Consider the following 21,898-nt stretch of genomic DNA (forward strand, 5'->3'; position numbering starts at 1 on the left):
CATAATGAAAGACATTAGTGTTTTTTTAGCCACAGTTAACAACAACATAATATACTGATATCTTTCGTATAGATAAACAAGTGTATTGTGCATAGTTTAAGCGACAAATTAATTTTGAATTGTGTCACTTTTGAACTGGGTGTGCGATGTGTATAGTAATAGAAAAAATAAAGTAACAAAATTAAAGTGTTTTTAACTTCAACTGAGCATTTTGCTGGGAAATAAAGGACAAAATTTTTGTGTTTGAAACAGAATATTAAGCCTTAATATACAATATATTTACTATATATATGTTATGTAGTTTTGTTAAATATTTTGTGTTTCCTTCTATGTATGCATGTTATTTTGTTTATGTTTTAATATGGTGGTTATTGGAGAGAATTGAATTACTTAATCACATTTATTAAATATTGCCTTAAGTGTAATAAATATTTTGTATTCTTATTTTTGTAATCTGTGTGTGTGTATTATGTGGAATGTTATTCATACTGTTGCTGCTGGTTCTCTATTATTTACTGTTGCTGCTGATGTTGTTTTAAGGTTTCATTTAATAAATTTTTGCCAGAATTTTCCAAAGGAACCACTATATTACGTAAACTATCAATACTACTGCGTAAACGTGCTGTTTGAAATTTCACTGGCATTTTTGGTGAGCTGGTAACTGAAAATGCTTTAAATTCCTGAAACGAAACAAAATTATAGATAGAAGAGGGAGAGAAAATAAAACAAAATAAGGGTCAAAATACTGGTCATGGTAACAATTATAATTGTTTTTATTTCATTTTTGTTTTAATAAAGCATATTTCAATGTTAAACAAAGAAAAATGATTACAAAGCTAGAAAAACTATAAGGAATATAATATATATATTTATATAAACACAACTTAAATAATAGAAGAAAAAAACTTAAACAAATTTATAATAATATTGTCATGGTGAAATGTGGGAATAAAAGATAAGTTAAATATGTATTTAGAAAAACGTTTGGATATTTGAAAATTCAACATAATTAATATACTGTATTTTAACAAATTATATAATTCACTAATAATTTTATTATTCGAAATGTTATTTTTTTTTAATTTAAAAGTTTCTTAATATTTATTATGTTCAATTATTATGTAGTTATTTTTAAAAAAGTTTTAAAACTTTTCAATTAATTTTTATAAATTTATTAGAACATAAAATATTTTATAAAAATTTAATTCATTTTAACAACACCGTATTCTGAACTTGAAAATTTTACGATTTTCGTATAGAAATTGTTATTAAATAATTTTGAAATTAAATTGAAATTCAGAGTTGTTTTCCTAACTTAAATTATAAATTATTACGCTTATCAACAGCATCGATTCCAAACGTTTTTCAAATTATAATAAAAATAGCAAGTGCCCAGAAAAAAATTAACAAATAAAACTAAAAAAAAAAACTTTTTCAAAGAGAGTTTTTGTATGTGATGTGGTTATGATGCACGAAAGGACGGTTGATAGCTTTTGGGGATGTTGGGTTTGTTTTTGTTTAATTAAGATACCTGATGACCTGATGGCGAATTCGATTCACTTCCTGTATACGATTGAAATGTGGCTGTTGGTTGCGCATCCCGATTGCCTCGCGTTGAGACCTTTTCTTGTAACGTATTCAAAGTTTTCGAGAACCATGGCTGCCAGCTGTTACGATTTGATTGCATTTCGGTTATAGTGGTACTTAGTTGATGATTTAAATCTTGATTTTTACATTCTGCCTCTACTTGTGCCAATTTGGCCTGTGCCAATTCTAATTCTAACTCTCGTATACGATGATGGGCTGAATGTAATGGATCTAGAGGTCCTAATGGTGCCTCGTTTGCATTACTATTTATTAGGGACATATTATCATTGGTAGATGTTGTCACACTGTTTGCATGGTTATCCTGTTCAATGTGTTGAGAACAATTTTGACACTTGGATACTGTGGTCTGTAAAAATTAAAAATTGTGGAGTTTAATTTAAAAGATATTTTAATAAGCATTTAAAAATATTATTAGATTTGTGGGAAAAAAATGTTTATATCCAAATTTTAGTGCAAAAAATTAATAGTGCTATATTCGGCCGTGCCGAAAACAATTTTTTTGTTAAAAAAATAGATCCAAAAATCATTTGTAGGTCGATTTTTAATAGCAACTATGTATATAACTATTCGCGATATATAGATTTATCAATCATGTTTATATATTATTGGGGGCTTCGGAAAGTTGATTTGTGAACTTTGCATTTTAAGCTGATTTTTTAAAAAGTTTGTTGTAAAATGAGCTTTTGATAAGATATTAATATCTTATCAAAATTACATATTTATGTATTATTACCAGGGAAACCAAAATATGCAAATGCATGTTTTTTCTGGTGAGTCTAATGAGCACATGGATAAGATATTTACACGTTTCAGAAATTAAATACATATTTTTGCATATATTTGTTTTAAGAGCATATTTATGTTATATTTTTGAGTTTTAAATTTTTTTTTTAAACATTATAAAATATCATCAAAAAATACCTCTCGAGGCCTTTTCATAGCTTTTTTTTTTGATTTTTCTAAATAAAAGTATATTTTTTGTTTAAAAATTATGTAAAAGTTTTTTTTTAAGAGCATATTTTAAGGTTTTTACTGCATATTAAAGCGCTTAAAACGCTTTTTTAGAGAATATTTGCGGTTTCCTTGATTATTACATATAATTAACTCACCATCACTGTTCCCAAAGTCTCATTCAGTGTTGTCATATCCTGCTCCAAACGTTGTATGATCTGTTTGTAGTCCTGTATAATGCCCGTATGTTTCTTTTCCTTCTCAATGGCACGTTCATTTGCATCTGCTAACTTCTGTTGTAAATCATTAATTTCCCCTTGAAGTTTACGCCTTTCGCCACCAAAACGATTCTCATAGATTTGAGCCTCTTTCTCCAAACGTTCTTCGTTCTGTTTCTTTTGCATAAATTCATCTTCGTATTGTTTCAACTTTTTAATTTTACGATCACAAGCCATTTTCATAATACGTCTAGCTTGACTAGAACTGCGACATTTTTTGGGTAAAGTTACGCGAAAATATTTCAAAATGCCCTCAAAGTCAAGTTGGCGCAAATCATTTTCGCATATCGATAGCAAAGTGAGGGCAACTTGAAATAGCAGAGGAATGCCATCCAAAAGAAACACGTCGAGTACGTGGAATACAAAACATAAAGGAAAGCGAGCTGTGAATAGAGTTAACAGCCATTGCGAGGCATACATATGAGTTTCAATGCCACAATTTACAAAATGTTCGTGGAGTTTAGGTAAATGGTCTTTGATTAAACGATCCAGTTGATACAGACGTAGATATAAGACCTCAAAGCCCTGTTTATAAAGATCACGTAGACTGTAGTCATACATGAGCGATACCAGAACACAAAAAGCATCCTCTTCGGGCATCTTAAGTGCAAATAAAAAGAAAAAGTCTAGAGCTATTGGGAAAAAATAACATAAACGAAAAACTTACATGTAGCAATAAACTAGCAGCTATAAAACTTAAACCTTGACAGTAGCCAACTTCACTGTCATATACAGCATATGCTTTGGATACTTTGAAAAGCGCATCTTGACCTGAAGGAATTATAAAAGTAAAAATGTTTTGTTTAAAAAAACATGTGCACTTATATTTACCTGATCCACCACTTTCTTTGAAGCATTTATGTGCGGGAAATGTTCGGTGTATATCGCGCTGTATAACAGTTTCACATTTGGTTTCCTAAAAGTTTTATTAAATGTAATTTAGAGAGAGAAAAAATACATCAGTTTCATATCGCTATTTGCGACAAGATGGTCATAATTCAAAATGCTATTTCTGAACTGAGTACTCCAAAACATCGTTTCACGAAAATTCTTATTTTTTCGATTTAACAAATAATAATCATTACAAAAACAATATAGCTTTCTTACTTGTTTGAGTTGTGACCCTTTTGTCGTAAATATTGCAAAGTGCTATAGAAAATTCGCCTTAGCATTCACTTACTTTGGTTATTAAATTCTTATACATATCGAGCATTTCAGTTTTAGTATCAACTCCAGCCAATTTCTTCCAAATCATTTCACGCAATGCCTCCGGAACTCCTAGACGCACTAAAGGTGCTAGATTTTTAGGTCTTTTTTCGCCATCCCATTCTTTAAGTACCGGATCCCACTCATCTAAAGTGTCTTGAGAGCAATCTTTCGAAACTTCCCCGGTACCACTTAATAATGGCTCATCGCCATCTGAAAGATCTTCTGGATCAGTGGGACATTCGTCTTCAATCGATGCAATCGAAGCTGAGCGTACTATACGCGACAGATTATTCATGCCAAATTTAAGTAAATATGAAGAAGATGTAGACTGTTGAGGTGGTTCTGTAATCTCTTCTGAGGGATCAATAGAGCTGACTTTCCAACTATATTCGTCTGTTGTGCGTTTTAAATGTAAATAGAAACGCAAAGTCATGGGGAGGCGCTTTGAAATGAAATGATCCATTAGGCGCAATTCACTAGCAGCATGAATAGATACAGGAGTTTCCATAACAAATCTTACTGGTTCCTGTATGCCGCGTATAACAATGTCAACTGCTACGGTTAAGAAAGTTTTTGAAGTTTCTACATTAAATTGTTCGAATGCTTTTTCACCAGCCTTCCATTCCGCTCGAATATGGTAGGCATTTAAACATAATGGTGTGAGAGGTGCCGGAGCATCCCCATTAGCTGTGGCCGTAATGGTACTACCGTTTCCGCTGACATTTGCACTTGTACTAGCAGATGCATTCGGTTGTATGTAGCCCATAGTTAGCATATCAATCAATTGCATATCTGCTTGTCTCACCAATTTTCCGGGACTTAATAAAACTCCAAAGCATCGCTCGATTAACAAGGGTTGCAATACAGTCGAGGGGGTTTGTTTTACAGTTATGTAAACCTCTTTGTCTGTATTGGCCCGTAACCTAAAGCAATGGCGATCACGGGGCACTGCCGTATAAGAGTTTTTAGCCACCTTTTCTCGTATCTCCAAAGAAACTAAAAATTCATAGCCAGCCGTATTAAGAGGATTTCCACTTATATCCGATGTTATGGAATTCATCATATTACTATCCACTGCCGAGGTAAGGCTGCAAGTCATACTGGGTGGATAAGTCTGGAAGGCCTTTTGGAAACAGGCTGTAAGGAAATATTTTATTATTACCAGTTCAATCATTTAATTTAAATAAAAATATTTACCGCTAACTTGATTGACAGCTTCGGGTATATGGCAACGAAAAATATGACACTGAAATAGAGAATCACCATGCAACCAAGTAAAAGCAAAACAGCCATGTTCCACTGTTTCTATTGGTCCGCGAAAGTATAAAATTATACTTTGAATCTCATAGGTGGCTATTATTGTATTGCTATCGGCATCATGTAACACCACCAAGCCATCAGAACAATTGGGTATACTGATGGAAATTTTGAGACCATTCGAAGCAGTGCCATTATTTAATTCACTCATTATGCGATAAACATCTAGTTCGGATTTCGGAGCATTTATATTGGCTGCACCCAAATACGTGACACCAGAAAATATGGTGCAACCTTGATCTATTTCGGAAACTAAAGAATAATTTATATTTAAATAATCATACTCGTAAAAGTTACTATGAATATTAACTAACAGTATAATTAAACATTCGAATATATGTATATTACAAATTTCTCAAAAGTTTAGCAAATATTATCTATTCTCGGGAAATGTTAAAAAAATCTATTCAATCCCTGAATTGGCGGGATTTTGGTTGTTATAACCGAATTTATTGCTAATCAAATGATTGAGTTTAGTATAAATGATCGAACATGTCTGTTATGGCCGAAAATCGTAATTTTTCTGTGGGGACTGATTTTCTGTTCCTAGTATCAAACAAATCTATGGATATAATCGAACCATTCATTTAGTAACAAATCACAATGAATCTGTACAAGAAATCGTATACCGCAATTTTTCGACAAAAATTTCCAAGGAATTTCTAAATAAAATTTCCAATGAAATCCCATAAAATTTTACCGATTAGGGACCCTATTATCATCGTAATCAATATTTGTTTTCATAATCTCTATCATAATAAAACTGAAACTAGAACTATCAAATTAAATATTGTACTTACTCTCCTCGTCTGTATCATTTCGTTCTGGCTTCATGACATCTTGTTTCTCATCCAAATCAACAGCATCTGCGGTTGGTTTCACCGTCATGGTGGTGGGCATGTTCCCAGTATTTGCATCTATACAATCATAAAACACCGACTGGCCAACACGATTCAGTTCTGAATTCGATTCATCACTTTTAGGTGTTGGTGTATTTGTGGCATCTTTTACAGCTAAACGTGGTATTGTTTGAGTTTTCATTAGTAGTGCTGTCGATTTATCCTGTGGTACTAACAAAGCTGGACTTGTTGTGCCCATTAAGGGCAATGTAAGTGTTTTGTTTTTGAGATTTGTATTATTGGAAACACCACCACCACTGCCTAAAATCGAAATAAAATCAATAAAGTTCCAATTGACTTGTAAAGGCCAATTTAATTATAAGTATATGTATAGAGTGTGTTTGATGACTGTTTACGTGCTTATTCGTTTAATATTTAACTTTTTGGAGCAAAAAAAAAAAGAGGGGCGTATAGTTGATGTATCGTTATTCATTTGTTGTTGTTACCATAGTAGCAAACTGTTTATGCATTTATTTGAAAATTTACACAGCTGTTTTACAAAATATGTTGGAGATTTTTTAGGACGCAGAAAACGTAATAACTTATATTAAATGAAATTCAATTAAAGCTGAAATATTTGTATGATTATAAATTGTAAAAGAATTCGAAATTAATTAAACAACACAACTAACATAGAGACTAATTTATATACTCCTCACCATATACATAAATGTATGTTATATTTATAGTGATATCAAAATTCCAAACCCTAACAAGTTTGTATTCAACATAAACAAAAAATCCGATTACAGAATCAAGCTCGCCTATTCCATATTAAAATCCAGTCACTTCACTACAAAGATTACATGATTTTGGATATGGATATGCAAAATAACGTATCATCAAAAAATTCGAAATTGAGCTTTTAGTTGATTACGATAATTTTATATAAACTTAAAATAAATATTTATTAAACAAAAAATAAATTAATTTTTATAATTTAATTTATAGATTTTTGGTAATTATTCGAACTTTTTATATATATAATTTGAAAGTAAATTTTTAATTAGGCTTAAGTTCATTTATATTATAATTTATTTGTAATAATAGTAAGTTAAATAGATGATATTTACAAATAGACCTTGACAATGAAGATTGTTGATGACGCCCTTGGCAGGGTAGAAAATGCATTCCAATTTGCCAATTGTCTAAAATTTTAGTATTCAGTGATATTCTTTGAATTATTACAAATAAATTATAATATAAATGAACTTAAGCCTAATTAAAAATTTACTTTCAAATTATTAATTTTTATATTTTATTTAAATTTACTGCAAAATAAAAAAGGAGTCTGATTAAGTTAACTTAAAAAAACTAAAAATAAATTTAAATATATCGTTATAATTGTTACGTTTTATATATTATAGCTACTTTGATATCGATATCGTCAAATAAAAAAATTACGACCAATTTTACTCGATATCGAATCCGGTAATTCAGCCCCATTATTCGATAAAAATTTGGCTGAATACCGAAACCGAATTTTAATGGAAAAACTAGTTATGAATACAATTAATAAATACAAAAACTTCTGTTTTATTGGAAAATATCTAAGCATCCTGTAAAAACTGTTCAGGTCAAGATGAAAAAACAATATTATTGGAATCCACAATGAAAAGTAAGATTTTTTACAAAATTAATAGTACATTTGAAAATTGTTGTTTTATTTAGGATTAGGCTACTAGTTTTCACTGTTAAAATTTGTTATTTCCATCAAATGAAAATAATATCTACAGAATATTTGTATCTGTGGATAAAATGAGAGTTTTATATGTATGTAAGTATATATTTTTCTTCTAAATCAATAGGTCTATAGAAAGTTTAAAATGTTTATTGTAATTACTAAATTAATCATATAAATCAATTGTTGTTAGGTACATAGTAATTGAATAAGGTGACTCAACAATTAATGCATTGCAAATAAATTGTACACACTTCCACCCACATTTGTACAAGTTAAATCGACCTATTTATCCAATTGAACAAAAAAAATCCTTCAGAAATATAGTAGAGTAATATTTGCAACAACTATTTATTTACCTTCACCTGCTTTATCAGATTCCAACTCTTTGAGAGCATCAGTCATAGCATTTTGTATATCCGAAATATTACGATTATTAGCAATATCCAATGATGGTTGTATATCAAGTGGTGTTGTCAAGTTACTATCGGTAACAATTTCATATTCTCCACTTGTGGTTATAGAAGATTCCGAGGATTTCGTACTTAAATTATCATCCATGTTCATAAACGTAAAAGGCAAATAAGTATTTTGTATGTCTCAAGAAGGGTAGGAGAAGTTTTTCTTATCGCAAATTTTACGTTTTTCTTCACTTTTAAATTCTAATATTATTTTATTTTGCAAATTGTATTATTTGTAACATATTTAATAAATATTTGTTCATTGTGTTGTATTTAGTACCACAATAATAATAATTAATGGGAATGATAAGGAGGAATTAAAAAAATGTATTCCTTTTTTCAACCTTTTGGTAAATCGATGACGAATCGCTCGCCTTCCTAATGTTTCTTTTATTATTTTCACTACTATTGTGTTTAGTTATAATATAAAAAAAATTGTATGTAAGTGGGGTATGATGTGACAATCAATTAACTCCTCGGGGGGTTTGTAAAATTTTCAATCTTACGTATAGAAATTTTTTATTACAAACTTATTTTCACTATTCCTTTTGCTGGCTTTGATCATTAAACAAAATTATTACCAATATTCACATCCGTTTGCTTATTTTGTTTATAAATATTTCGAATTTTTGTTATTGTTTAATATTTATCGTAGAGAGAAAATTTTTTTTCTATTTTTGCAATTTCTTTCTTTGTTCAAATTCTAATTTTACTTATTTTGACACTTGCTTCATATATGTATTCTTTTCTTATATCGTATTTTTTGGAACGTTTTTTTTTTTCTTTTGTAATTAATTCTTTTCACGCCAATGTGGCAACTTTGCGTTTGTTTACTGTCAAACATATTGCACGCCGCGTCTTTTTGACAGTTAACCATACGTGAAAAAAGAAGGTTATATAGTATTTTAGTAAAATTTTCTTAAGTAAATTGTTAATTTTTTATTTGTTAAATTGTAATAATTAAATTAAAAAAAAATGTGGCCCCGTTTTGGAGTAAAAGTGGGTAATAGCACCCTTTGCATAGCACATGTTAAACCGTCTGACACAAAACCAGATGTTATAGCCAACAAGCAGGGAGATCGTGTATCACAAGCATGTTTATTATGGGATGGCTTGGATGAGATCGAATGCGGTCTGACTGCTAAACAAAAAATGTCCTCCAAACCGAAGCAGGCTGTCGCAAATAGCTTTCAGTTTCTTAAGCCTGCAGAAGACATAACGGAGGAATTATCTACAAAGGCCAGCAAAACGATACCATGTGAATATGATTCAGAAAAGCATACGTTCATGCTGAAAGCAATGCAGCCCACCAATGAAGATGACGACAAGGAGGTTGTTAAGGAGATTTCAGCATTTGAAGTACAAGTCAAGCTTTTCGAATCGGAACTTGAACTAGCCAGACAATATTACAGTGATGCTGCCCAAAAGCCTGTTGTTGTCCTTTCTATACCTAGTTACTATCCTGCAAACTCTTGGACTTTGTTGACTCAAGCTGCGGAGAAAGCTGGCTTCCATGTGGCTCAAATAGTGGATGAACCAACTGCCGCAGTTTTAGCCTATGGTATTGGCGAAGAAGTCTCCAACGATGATGCCAAATATGTATTAACTGTTAAATGTGGAGGCCTGTTCTCACATTTTGCTTTGTACGAAGTTAAGCATGGTCTATACACAAAAGTTGAATGCTTTGGTCCATTTCCAATTGGCGGACATCAATTCACGGAGGAGTTAGTGAAATTTATTTGTGAAGAATTTCAAAGGAAATACAAATTGGATCCTCATGAAAGTCGTCGCTCATTAGCCAAGATTCGTAGTGCTGCTGCCAACTGTAAACATATTCTGTCAACTCTACCTTCTACCCAACTGTATATAGATTCATTAATGGATGGTGTAGATTTCAATAATCAAATGAGTCGTGCTCGCTTCGAAAGTCTCATACAGCCAGTTATAAATTCATTTATGCAAATACTGAATGAATGTGTGGATAAGGCTTTGAAGGGGCATCCGGAGATGAAAAAACTCGATAATATTGTTTTATTGGGTGCCACTACCCAGATACCCAAGTTACAATCAGCGATTTCCAGCAAATACCCAGATGTTGAAATAAATTGTTCAATATCTGCCGATGAGGTCGTAGCAGTGGGTTGTGCTCGACAAACCCTTTACCTAGAGGATAGCGAAAAACAAGTTTTGGAGCCATCGGAAGAATGTGAATGTGTGGCCGAGGAAGTGACCATATGGCATGGTTCCGCTGAAGACGATGAAAATGCTCAAAAACTATTAAATCCTGGTGATGTTTTGCCCAAAACTGTAGTTTTAAACATCAAACTAAAGGATTCATCTCTGGATTCCGAAGTATTCCAATTGCGTTATGGTTCAAAAGTCAATGAGGTACATATCAAGAAGGCTGCCACCAGCATACCTGAGGAGGGCTTTGTACGTCTTGAAGCTGAAATACAAAAGGCGGAAAACAGTGTGCCACTAGTACGATTAAGATGTATATGATTGATCAAAGCATGACTATAGAAAGGACGCACGATTGTTAAAGGGAAATAACGCCTTCAGAAATGCTTTTTTAGATTTAATTTTTTCTTTTATTAAAACAACTAATAAACTTTCGTAAAATACATAAAATGCAATAGAAAAACCTTGTTTTCTGTAAAAAAAAAAAAAAAACCAAACGACTTTCTTTATTTATTTGTTTCTGATAGTTTATTTATTTATTGTACATAGTTGATTAAAAATCCATTTTATCTTCATTCATTTGCACAGCTTTTGCCTTTAAGCTATTCTCCAATTTACGCAGGAACTCCTCAAATACCACCACCCCCTTGAACATACTTGTTTTTTTGTAATCCTTAATACGCAGTTTTTCACCAGTTTCCTCCTTATTTTTGGTTTTTTCATCAAATGCATTAATTTCCTGCAATAATTGTGCAATGTTTGGTACAGCGGTTGGATTAAATTTATTTGCAGCATTCGCATTAAATGGGACACAAACTTTTCCCGTAGCTGGATGTATACAAAATGGAGCTTTCAGTAAATGGTTAAATCCTTTAGTAACGTTTATATCTAAACGAGGATACAAGCAGGCTAACTGGATTTCTTCAATTATATTTTTTAATCTTCGCGACCATACTGAAGATGTTGAATTGCAGCGCATTGAGTTGGCATAACGCTTGAAAGCTTCCCAGACACCTCGAGCTGGAGCACCATCTTGAACATTGTGGAGCAAAAATTGTTCAGCATCTTTACGGGCCGTATCGTCAGCAATAAACTGACATAGTTTTCCTATGCCCTTTGGCGAACAAAACAGATTTTGATCGTTCAAAATTATTTCTTCAAATATGGGTTCTATAATCTTAAATGCTCTCTTAATGCTATGATGCATTTTCTCTCCTATATGAACTCTGGGAACATTCACTCCCTCAACCACGACATGTGTGACGACCTGAAAGTATTCCGCTACCGCTGACCGTCCTGCTGTATCCAAATGCCGAGCATCATAATCGCACACCCAGCAATGGACACCACGACGACCGGAAAAAACCCATAGTATGTGCTCCCATCCAAAATCTTCACGTATGGCTCCATCTAGGACACGAGCTGCAACAACCATAAATTTCCAGCATTTGTGGCAAACGTCAGCACCACTACAACAAGTACGTACATCATCATAATCTGTCATATCGATATCAAATACCAATTCACGTTGTACTGGAGTCATAGCGGCAGATGAAATGAGATTATTTTTAGGTCTGAAAATGCAAATTCAAGTTAAAATTTATGTATACATTTTTGTGTTTTAAAACCTAACCATATACATATTCATGTATATTCTAAAGTTAGGTTATGTAAACTATAAACTTAACTATAAACGTATTTGCCACGATTTAATTTGTTCTATTCAAAATTCTTAAGTAAATACAAATGGACATTCAATTGTTTTTATACCCTTGGAGAATTTGCCTAAAAAGTAGTAGTACTTATGCTAAAACAGATCGCGTTAATAACTTTTCTCATTGCGCTCAATAGTTATGTAGGTTTAAATTTAAAAATTAAAAAAAAATCTTAAAAATTGTAATTATACCAATAGAATTCCTAATTTAAAGAGATTTATCTTTTCAAAGAGTGCATTTAAACGGAATCTACTAGATTTTTTTGAGAGCTAAACTAGCATATTATTCAGTAATGGTTTTTGAGTACTCGCATAAGTATTTGCTCAAATAACTATATTCTTTTTATACTAATGGTTGCTGAATTTATTTCCTTTTGTTTTCCAATAAATGCTTATTTTTTTAAGTTTTAGTTTTACTATTATTACTATTATTCATTATTTATTTGTTAAAATATTGTATTAAGCGTATATGGCCCAATGGGCTCGACTATTTAAATAAAGAATGAAATGAAATGAGAATTCCCTAGGAACCAAAGTATACCTAGTAACTATCAGCGTGTGTTTAAATATTTATTCCATAGGATTTTACTATCAATCAAAATTGAAGCTTTCATTTGACACCAATTTTGGCGGTATTCATACATTGCGGTAGTTGTCTGAAAACAAAATGTGTTTGGAGATAAATGCAAATGTACCGGATATAAAATTTCATGATATAAATTTTATCGCGACAATTTTTTCAGATATTTTACTATGATTAAGAACATAATTTTATTGGGGAACAATTTTAACTTATGCATTATTTTTTAACGCCCCTCACACTCGTGGGTATCATTTATAATGAAATTGTTATGATATGATAGCCAAGTTCAAAAATATCTGTTAATTGCATTCTCAAAAAAAAAAAAAATTATAAACATTAGTTAAATATAAATGAATACATAGATATCAAACGAATGATTTGTGCCTCCACAGCCGCAATTAACTGTCTACTACTCCACTTCGTCAAGTGGATTTATGTACTCATCCAGTAGAATGTACTACTTATACTGGACTTAACCTTAATGCAGAACCCCCAATTGATAATTGTATATATTGTTTCAAGCTGATAATACATTAATGACATTAAAATTAACCTAGTGAACTTCATGGAAAATTATTTAGTCTAACCCCCATTAACACGAAGTCTGGTTATGTTTTAACTAATAGTTATACTGACAGTTTTCATACAAAAATAATTTTAACCGACAGTATAACTATTAGTTAAGGCTTAACCAGACTTCGTGTTAATGGGGGTAATTTTAATAACAAAACATTTAATCATTTGGCTATATTTTTTTAGACCAGTCATCTTGGAACTGCCTTAAAAATCTTAAATCTTTCGTTAAATACAATTTTCGTACACAGTACACCACAAACATTTTTATTTGTAAATCGTTTATGGGCATTAAATAAACATATGTACATGAGATGAATCTAACACTATGTTTATAGAAAAAATCTATTGTTAACATCATTTACATATGTAAATGATTATATTAAAACAAAGTAAAACGTACCTCGTATTCATAACGGCTCCAATATCAATTTTTAATGGGCATTTTGAGCATAATTCTTTTTCAAATTCACTTGGAGTGTCAAAACATAAATAACGTATGTATATATCATCGTGTAAACTAAACGAAATTTCACGATTAGTAAATATACCCTTTTCGGCTATAAATAGAAAGAATAAAAATGATGTGATGTTTATGTTATTTTAAGGCTCATGCAATTACACATACAAGTTTAAATAAACAAAAAATACCCAAAGAAACATGTTATTTTAATCATTAGAAACTCTCATTGTTTACTTACATAAACCGTACGAAAGCCATCTGTAGAATGGCTTGTGCGGAAATAGACGCTTGTAATAGACAGGTAACATATCAGGTAGAACTTCAGGATCGTAGATCACATTATTTGTTGTTGTTGTTGACGGCTTTTGTTGTTCCGCATGCTGATCTAAATTCATTTGTTCGCTGGCATTATCAACTTCCATTTCAGGCATTCTTAGAATAATATGTATTTAAATTTGTAATAAAAAAGAAAAAGCTGCAATAGAATAAAGGTTGAAACAGTTGCAGTCATTAATAGTATACTTATTATCGTTAAGGTTTCTAAGAAGCACATTGCTGCCAATAAAAAAATTGCTGTAATAGTTTTAATTTTTTTTATTAAATTATTTTGGTTTTATGGGTTTTTATATGTTAATAAAACATTAAAGAATGACAAAAATATAATATATTTTTAAATATATAATTATTAAATCACTGATACATGATTTCTAAACGTACATGCTCTTTTTTATTGAGTTACTTGCTCTAATTGATTTCCATAGGTATCAGTTTAAATTGTTTTAGCATACTTAAAGAAAAGATAAAATATTTTAAGTTAGTATTATTTTAATTTTAGACTTTAAAGGAGTTGTTATTTGTTGCTCCTTCTCCTATTTATTTATATTAATGTTATTAATAATTACATTTCTAAACATGGTCATCATGTTTGCGGTAGGACGTTTGTTTTCATTATACGAAAACAATCAATCCTATGTCGACACAAAATACATACATGAACCTTGTGCTTTTTGTGATTATTTACTCTAAACCTATAATTAATGATATACCAGAAACTTTTCACGCAACAGTAAGGCGTATATCTTGCATTTTATGCTGTTGCCACAGGTCTTCGGAGTGTTTGGCGGGACCCGTACTATAGAGCGTAACCGAAGCAATGTGATTGTTGGGCATCACTTCAAAAATGATGTCCTGATAGCCGTAACAAAAAGTAGAACCAAATGGATTAGCAGTATTGGTAGATGAAGCTCTATGAAGAACGACAGGTCTTTCCGAGGGAACCATGGCAGCGCTTATTTCATTCCACTTGGAATAAGCATTTATTGTAACAGGACTTGTGGGTGTATCTCCGTAGGAAGCACGAGAACCGCCATCGTTTAAGGATCGCTCTGGCTGCAGTTGAAACTGAAATTCGCACCTATGATACATATTGAAATTGAAATGCCCCGGATAGTTGGTGTGCAAAATGAATTTCTTGCATGTTTGGGTGCGAGCATCGAATAAAACATCGATACCCAAAGTGAAGTAATTAAAGAATATATCACTGCGCTTGCTTTGAGCTTGACGATTGACATTGGAGGAATGTATTTTCATTTTATCTTCACTCTTGAAGAATATGCGATTTGGTGCTCCCAGTTGAGTGGTCACATCTTGACAACTATCGCCAAATAGAATTTCCTTTGAAAAACATTGTCTACGTGGTTCGAGAGATCGTCCAGAGCCTTCTGTGAACAGTTTCAATTTCAAGCCTTTAGTACTGCCCAATACTGTACGTAATACTGTGACTGATTCCAAATAGATTTGACGATGATAGCAGGACAATGGCAAAGGTGGAGTTTTATTCTCAGATACATTACTGCCAGCATATAGCGACATCTTCGAGACGACAGGCGAAGCCCCACTTAAAAATACCAAAGAACCCAATCCATGAGCATAACCAGCATGCAATTTACTATCCACCGGAAAGTAGAAACTCAGACCGCGGAAATGTAAAGCAAACAATTGCTTTGCAGCATCGTATACGCCAGGATGTGTAGCACCAAATGAATGTTCGATTTGTTCAATCGAGGGCAACACCTCGGGCGAGTTGAAATATACACCGCCATACTTTAGTTTCACTAATTTCATGTTGCAAACCTCAATTATCTTTAAGCGTTGATTTACAGGATCGAAAATCAATCTTAAGCCATCTTGCGGTAAATTAATTATAATGTCCACTCCTAGGGGATTGGTATCAGAGTATAAAACTTGTACTCCTTTTATGATACCCACTTGAGATTGTATTATAGCAATGGCTTGAGAGAAATGCATTCCCAAAACGAATTCCCACGCATCACATCCCAAAGAGATTTCAGGCACTATTTCCAAATCCAACATAGTTAAAGGTTGACTTCAATAGCTGAAACACACACACCCCATACAGCATTATTAATTATTTATCACACTCATCATACAAAATTATGTTAAAATGACTTACCTTTTTTTCTAATGATAAACAGAAAAACAAACTAAAAAAAACTGTTGGCAGACAGTGGCAGTGTTATGATTAGATTTCTTCTTAAACCTTATCAATTTTTTTTCTTTGATTTTGCAAGGTCTCCAAATAATATTATTATTTTGTTGATTGACCCTGATATGAGCAAATTTTGTTAATTTTTGTTGCTTTTTGTATTGTTTTTACTTTTCTTTGTTACGGGTCCTCTTCTTTTTTTTAACTGAAACGTAATTATTATTTAATGACTTTTCTCACAAACTCAATTTTCAAATAATTACCTTTTGTTTGCGAAACAATAATTATTTATTTAGTATATAACTTGCGTTAACGCGATTTTTATAACTATTCCTTAAAATTTCGTTATATTAATATGAAAATTTGTTTATGTCGTCTTAATTTTTATTTTTTCTGTATTTCGTTATAAATGAAGAAAAAGACTCACATCAAAACCCACTCAAAACTCATTTGTTACAGAAAAAGAAAACAAAGAAAAAAACACTCAAAAGTCAAAATATCCAACAGCTGTTTTAAGGTTTTTTAAAAATGGCTATTTTAAACAAACTTGGTCTTACTTTATACCAAAAAATAGTGCAAATTTTTGGCGCAAAAGTTGTACTGTTAAGTTGCATTATTTCTACTTACGTTTGATAGAATTATCCAATTGTGTGTTAAATTTGTACACTTTGCACAAAATTATTATGTAGTTAGTTTAAATTATTTTTTATATACAAGGAATGCTTTTTTTTAAACAATTTGGTGAGCACCTTGTGGCAGTGGTAAACAACACAGACTTTAGTTGAAAGTTAACTTGGCAGCACTGATACTTGTGATGAGCAAAGTAATATATTTTAAAAAAGTGCAAAGCAGAGGTGTACCCGTGACATGATTATCTCTCGTCACGTGTGAATTACTCATGAACGTAATTCCATTAGAAATTAAAACAACGAGTAAAATAAATGTTTTAAACTCTCATTTACATTTCTTAATCTTAAATATCTCCTAAAATAATTATTCGATATCAAATGATTTGATAACTTTCAAAAAGGCTTGAGATCAATTATGCCAACATTTTTTCATATTTGACACGATCAAAAACCGGCGTCGAAAAATTATTTTTCTGAGTAGCCTTCGGTCGGTTTTACATCCGAGGCATGTCAAAAAGCTGTTTCGCATAATAATTTGTCTCTTAGTTGCAGGTTTATTGGTGGACGAAGTCGTGTTTATCTCCAACACATCCAAAAAATTTAGAAACCAAAACAATGGTGAAAAATTAAAAAAAATTGCAGCCTATCATCAATCTAAAAATTAAGTTTCTAAATACTATATCATAAGGCGCTAATGAGTTGTATGTTTTTACATATTCAAACTTTTTCAAAAGCCTCTTGAAATGGAACAAAAAACTCCCAGAAATAATTTTTTTTTTACCGCATGTAAAATATTTGATGACTATAAGCACTTTATGTTAAATAAATGAAAAGTATTTTTATGCAAAGAAAATTATCCGAACAAATTGGATGGTCTTAAATAAAATAATGGCACTTTTCAGGTTAGTTTTAACATAATGTATTTATAAATAGTCCTAGTGTATATGCATAAAACATTTACTATTTATGTGATTATCATTTAAAATTAAAAATTGTAATGTAAATATAATTGTAATGTAAAAATCCCGTTTTGTTTGTTTCTTATATACTACGCAAGGAAAACCTTCAAGGTACAATTTTTCACAAAGGCTGAATGCCTTCAGTAGACACAGGAGTGTCACATACTGTACAACTAAACTTCGAATCTGTAGATATATTAGCGGTCAGACAGTAATAACAATAAATATGTTCACATCCCATATAGTGTGGTAAAGTTGGACGTTCGCCACAATACACGCAAGTAGAAGATGGCAAAAGTTTGGGTATTTTATGTAATGTCTGTTGAGCTTCTGTTGTACTGATACCTTTTTTGGTGCCTAAAATACTTTTACCAAGACGTTGTAATTTACGAAAATTTATAATAGGTAAAACCAGTCCCAAAATTTCCTAAGAAGAATGTAAGAAGTTTTCATGTTATAAATATTTTAAATGAATTAGCTTATACTTACCATAAATCCTCCCCACAATAATTCTCTCGTTAAATATTTATATCCAATATCTCTTCGTTGATTATGGCGTAGACTTATATAATCTAAACCCAAAAAGAAATCAATTAGGGTTGGTTTTCTTCCGGTCTTTAGAAATCTAAAGAAATTTAAAATGGATAAAACAAGTGCCATATTCTCTCCATATTCGATAGTTTTGTTTAACCATTCAAATCGTCTATTTATTCTGCGCTCTTCCAAACTCTTTACATAACTGGGCAGGACAGTTAAGCAAAAATGTAAAATTAACCTTGATAACGTTAAACGTTCCGAATCGTACGCCAGTACCAGTAATTGTTGACCAAAAGTGGAACAGCGTTTACCAATCGAGCCGAACCAAATGGCAGATTGAATTATTAAATCCAATTCCGGCTGAATTTTTATGAACAAAACGGGCTAGATAGAAAACTCATATATCCATTAGTAAATTACACTATACTAAAATATTTTACCAACATACCGATATTGCCTGTAAATTCTCCAAAAGATTATCCCTTATCAGTCGAGTTATATCTTTGTTCAAACTTATGGCATCAATCTGCAATTGTTTTTGATTAAATAAGTTTTAGCATTATTTTGAATAATTAAAGAATTACCTGATTAACTCTGGGGACATATTGGTTTTTTGTATCTACTTTGGAATGCATTCTATTTAGGATTATTTATTTTTTATACTTTAATAATTGTACTATGCCCAGGTAACTTGGAAGATTGCAAAATAATAAAAAGTCTTAATCAAAACAAAAAAGAAAAAATAATTAACTAGGCTGCACTTACAAAACGCAAACAAAAAGCGCAGAAAAAACTTGTCAGCACTTTGAAACATATGTTTATATTGTTTGTAAACGAAAAAAGGAAAATTTTATTTTTTTAAAGGAAAATTAAGAAAAATCATTTTATTTCAAAATGAGTTCTCCTTCGATAAAGACAAACAATGATACAATCAATAACAAGCAACGTAAATCTACAAAAAGTAATTCAACGACAAAATCAACAAATTTAGACACTAGAGCAGAACTGGCAGATTTGATTAAGAAAAAGGCGGAAACTTCTGTAAGTTTAATAAACAATTAACAAATATTAAATTTAATTTTGAAACCCTGATTCTATAAACATTTAGGAACAGTTAGCAAATTTAGAAAGACAGATATATGCTTTTGAGGGTTCCTACCTTGAGGACACTCAATTGTGTGGTAATATTATACGTGGTTGGGAAAGATATTTGACCTCTAATAAGGCAACTAATTCTAAAGCTGATAAGCGGAATCGCAAATTTAAAGAAGCTGAACGATTGTTTTCCAAATCTTCAATTACATCTATGGCCATATGTAATCGTATGTATATCATTATATTCCCACGCTTTAGCTAAACAACTGAATAATTTATTTCATGACCTATTTAGCTGAAAGAGCAAGTGAATCTGATTCTGTAACTAATGAAGACTCTAGTGATAATCAGATTGCTCTAAACCAAAACACAACTACTGCTCATGATGGCACAACCTCTATTAAAAGTTCAGGCAAAGAAGAAAAACCTGACCGCGCTACTACACCGCAAAGAGAACCAAATAAAGAGCCTAGTACACCCAGTGGCAACACATCAACCAAAAGTAAACTTTCTTCATCAAGTGTAACCGCCAAAAAAGGTGGTCACATTAATAAAAAGATACGACATCGATGATTCAGGGGTCGGCCGCGGCATCGTTCGACGTACTAATAAGATCCGCGACCTATCAGGCTGACCAACGTTTTTGGCTTAGATAACTGGTTTATGTTTAAAAAAGTATAAAATAAAAACAATTTCTCATTTCACCTCATATTCACATTTAAACGCATGGTTACATATTAATTGTGTAAAATTTTATTCTTTGTAAACTTACAATAATACATAGTTCGAAATAAAATTATAAAGGCAACAAAATTTATATCGTATACTTAAACTATAAAACCATAAAGTAGATGACCAATACAATAACTAACAACGTAACAAACATACCTCCGAACATTACATATTTATCCTCAACAAAACGTCTTTCAATTAATTTCATTGTATGGTTTGACAAACCTAATGTACTGCCAATAGTCATAAGACGCCTTTGGGCACCCTTCAAGGTACTCCGTTGATTTACCAAACTACTGAGAATATTACCTCCTGTAGATATCATATCATCAACGCCACGATGGGCATTACCCAATTGGGTATTGTGTTGTAGAGCATAATCGATATCCAAACATGTTTCATCAGTATTGGGTGCAAATCGATGACTTAATAGCTGTTCTCGTTCCGACAATTCCTGTTGTTTTCGATGTCTCTTTTCTCTGAACATTTGCAGACTACTTTGAAGATGTCGCACATCATATTTTATTTGATCTACACGCATTTTTGCACTCTGTCTTTGGGATGCCGGTACTTTGTATAGTAAAACATCCAACCGATCGCAATTGCTGTAATGTATAGAATAGTTTTAAATGATATATTCCATATCCAATTAGTCGATTTGTACTCACGAATTAACTTGTGTTATTTTCATTTGTATTTCATTCTCCACATCATAATTGTCGGGTTGTCCCGCTGTCTGTACTAATTTTTGAAAGTTTTGTTCAATTTCTTGTAATATGCGATTGGTTTGATGGTATAAAGTCTCCATATTTGTCTGTATTTCTATTAAATATTTATTAAATTCTGATTCAATTTATTTTTGCAAAAACTTGAAAGTGTTTTGTTGTGACGTGTGTCAACTGGTCTATGTAGTCTGGCAATATCATTTATATATTTATACAGAGTTACCAAATTCTATTTACTTTGTGAGTTACCAATTTACAATATGAAAAAAATATATGTATTTTGTTTTATATATTTTTTTTTAGGTACACATTAAAAACTATTAACCATAAAACTATTAACTATAGGGCATAACTTAGTAAAAAAGTTAAAATTGTTGCTTGCTCTCTCTTAGTTTAGGAGTTATAGGAATTGACTTTAAATATATATAATCTCTCATATATTTAGAAAATGACCTGATCATAATGGGTATCATTTAATAGTGCTTCAAAATACATTTTATATGATATACAATATGGTACCGTTTATTAACATTGTCAACCTTTCGAAAATTTTGATATACAGAAAAAGTGATTTTAGCGAAGCCGGTGTTTGATACACCCCAGAGCTTTAAGTCCCTTCGACTGTCCAAAGGCCGGCAATACAGAAAATATGAATACATATTATCAGAAAAAAATTATGAAAATATAAACCGTGATCTTGATTTGTTCCGTGACCCTAAATGATAGATCACGGGAGAGTTTGCTAGAAATACCTAAATCCGTAATTGGTCATAGCTCCGATATAAAGCCCAGTGAAC

The 21,898-nt window shown here is 31.5% G+C and overlaps 7 protein-coding genes across 9 annotated transcripts; 2 read left to right on the forward strand and 5 right to left on the reverse strand.

The window, feature by feature from the left end:
• Positions 1–234: 234 nt before the first annotated feature.
• On the reverse strand, positions 235–9,128 carry GAPcenA (GTPase activating protein and centrosome-associated). 3 transcript variants are annotated; one of them, XM_065506420.1, is made up of 9 exons: positions 8,303–8,969; positions 6,164–6,523; positions 5,244–5,615; positions 4,018–5,183; positions 3,669–3,753; positions 3,505–3,608; positions 2,718–3,437; positions 1,532–1,954; positions 235–680 (listed from the first exon to the last, which is right to left on the reverse strand). In XM_065506420.1, the coding sequence occupies exons 1-9, from the start codon at positions 8,508–8,510 to the stop codon at positions 513–515; spliced, it is 3,606 nt and encodes a 1,201-aa protein (XP_065362492.1). In that variant the 5' UTR covers positions 8,511–8,969; the 3' UTR covers positions 235–512. The 3 variants fall into 3 exon arrangements, with proteins under 3 accessions (XP_065362492.1, XP_065362491.1, XP_065362490.1); XM_065506419.1 differs by lacking the exons at positions 235–680; positions 8,303–8,969 and adding an exon at positions 8,986–9,128 and having other exon boundaries at positions 744–1,954; XM_065506418.1 differs by lacking the exon at positions 235–680 and having other exon boundaries at positions 744–1,954; positions 8,303–8,967.
• Positions 9,129–9,250: 122 nt separating this feature from the next.
• LOC135953937 (heat shock 70 kDa protein 14) lies at positions 9,251–11,082 on the forward strand. Its single transcript, XM_065503974.1, has one exon. It carries the CDS (start codon positions 9,380–9,382, stop codon positions 10,904–10,906), a length of 1,527 nt encoding a protein of 508 aa, XP_065360046.1. The 5' UTR covers positions 9,251–9,379; the 3' UTR covers positions 10,907–11,082.
• A 4-nt stretch (positions 11,083–11,086) lies between these two features.
• Positions 11,087–14,370, reverse strand: DNApol-alpha50 (DNA primase small subunit). Its single transcript, XM_065503975.1, has 3 exons — positions 14,157–14,370; positions 13,859–14,015; positions 11,087–12,159 (listed from the first exon to the last, which is right to left on the reverse strand). The coding sequence occupies exons 1-3, from the start codon at positions 14,347–14,349 to the stop codon at positions 11,139–11,141; spliced, it is 1,371 nt and encodes a 456-aa protein (XP_065360047.1). The 5' UTR covers positions 14,350–14,370; the 3' UTR covers positions 11,087–11,138.
• Positions 14,371–14,497: 127 nt separating this feature from the next.
• LOC135953939 (PHAF1 protein CG7083) lies at positions 14,498–16,847 on the reverse strand. Its single transcript, XM_065503976.1, has 3 exons — positions 16,688–16,847; positions 16,392–16,629; positions 14,498–16,313 (listed from the first exon to the last, which is right to left on the reverse strand). The coding sequence occupies exon 3, from the start codon at positions 16,289–16,291 to the stop codon at positions 14,975–14,977; it is 1,317 nt and encodes a 438-aa protein (XP_065360048.1). The 5' UTR covers positions 16,292–16,313; positions 16,392–16,629; positions 16,688–16,847; the 3' UTR covers positions 14,498–14,974.
• Positions 16,848–17,948: 1,101 nt separating this feature from the next.
• Pex2 (peroxin 2) lies at positions 17,949–19,247 on the reverse strand. The gene is made up of 4 exons (XM_065503604.1): positions 19,134–19,247; positions 18,998–19,075; positions 18,502–18,933; positions 17,949–18,439 (listed from the first exon to the last, which is right to left on the reverse strand). Exons 1-4 carry the CDS (start codon positions 19,182–19,184, stop codon positions 18,134–18,136), a joined length of 867 nt encoding a protein of 288 aa, XP_065359676.1. The 5' UTR covers positions 19,185–19,247; the 3' UTR covers positions 17,949–18,133.
• A 114-nt stretch (positions 19,248–19,361) lies between these two features.
• Eaf6 (chromatin modification-related protein EAF6/MEAF6) lies at positions 19,362–20,457 on the forward strand. Its single transcript, XM_065504330.1, has 3 exons — positions 19,362–19,590; positions 19,658–19,871; positions 19,940–20,457. Exons 1-3 carry the CDS (start codon positions 19,444–19,446, stop codon positions 20,215–20,217), a joined length of 639 nt encoding a protein of 212 aa, XP_065360402.1. The 5' UTR covers positions 19,362–19,443; the 3' UTR covers positions 20,218–20,457.
• Membrin (golgi SNAP receptor complex member 2) lies at positions 20,375–21,293 on the reverse strand. The gene is made up of 2 exons (XM_065504329.1): positions 21,045–21,293; positions 20,375–20,981 (listed from the first exon to the last, which is right to left on the reverse strand). Exons 1-2 carry the CDS (start codon positions 21,182–21,184, stop codon positions 20,477–20,479), a joined length of 645 nt encoding a protein of 214 aa, XP_065360401.1. The 5' UTR covers positions 21,185–21,293; the 3' UTR covers positions 20,375–20,476.
• Positions 21,294–21,898: the final 605 nt, after the last annotated feature.

This window comes from Calliphora vicina, chromosome 3 (genome assembly GCF_958450345.1).
Source record: "Calliphora vicina chromosome 3, idCalVici1.1, whole genome shotgun sequence".
NCBI classification, from domain to species: domain Eukaryota; kingdom Metazoa; phylum Arthropoda; class Insecta; order Diptera; family Calliphoridae; genus Calliphora; species Calliphora vicina.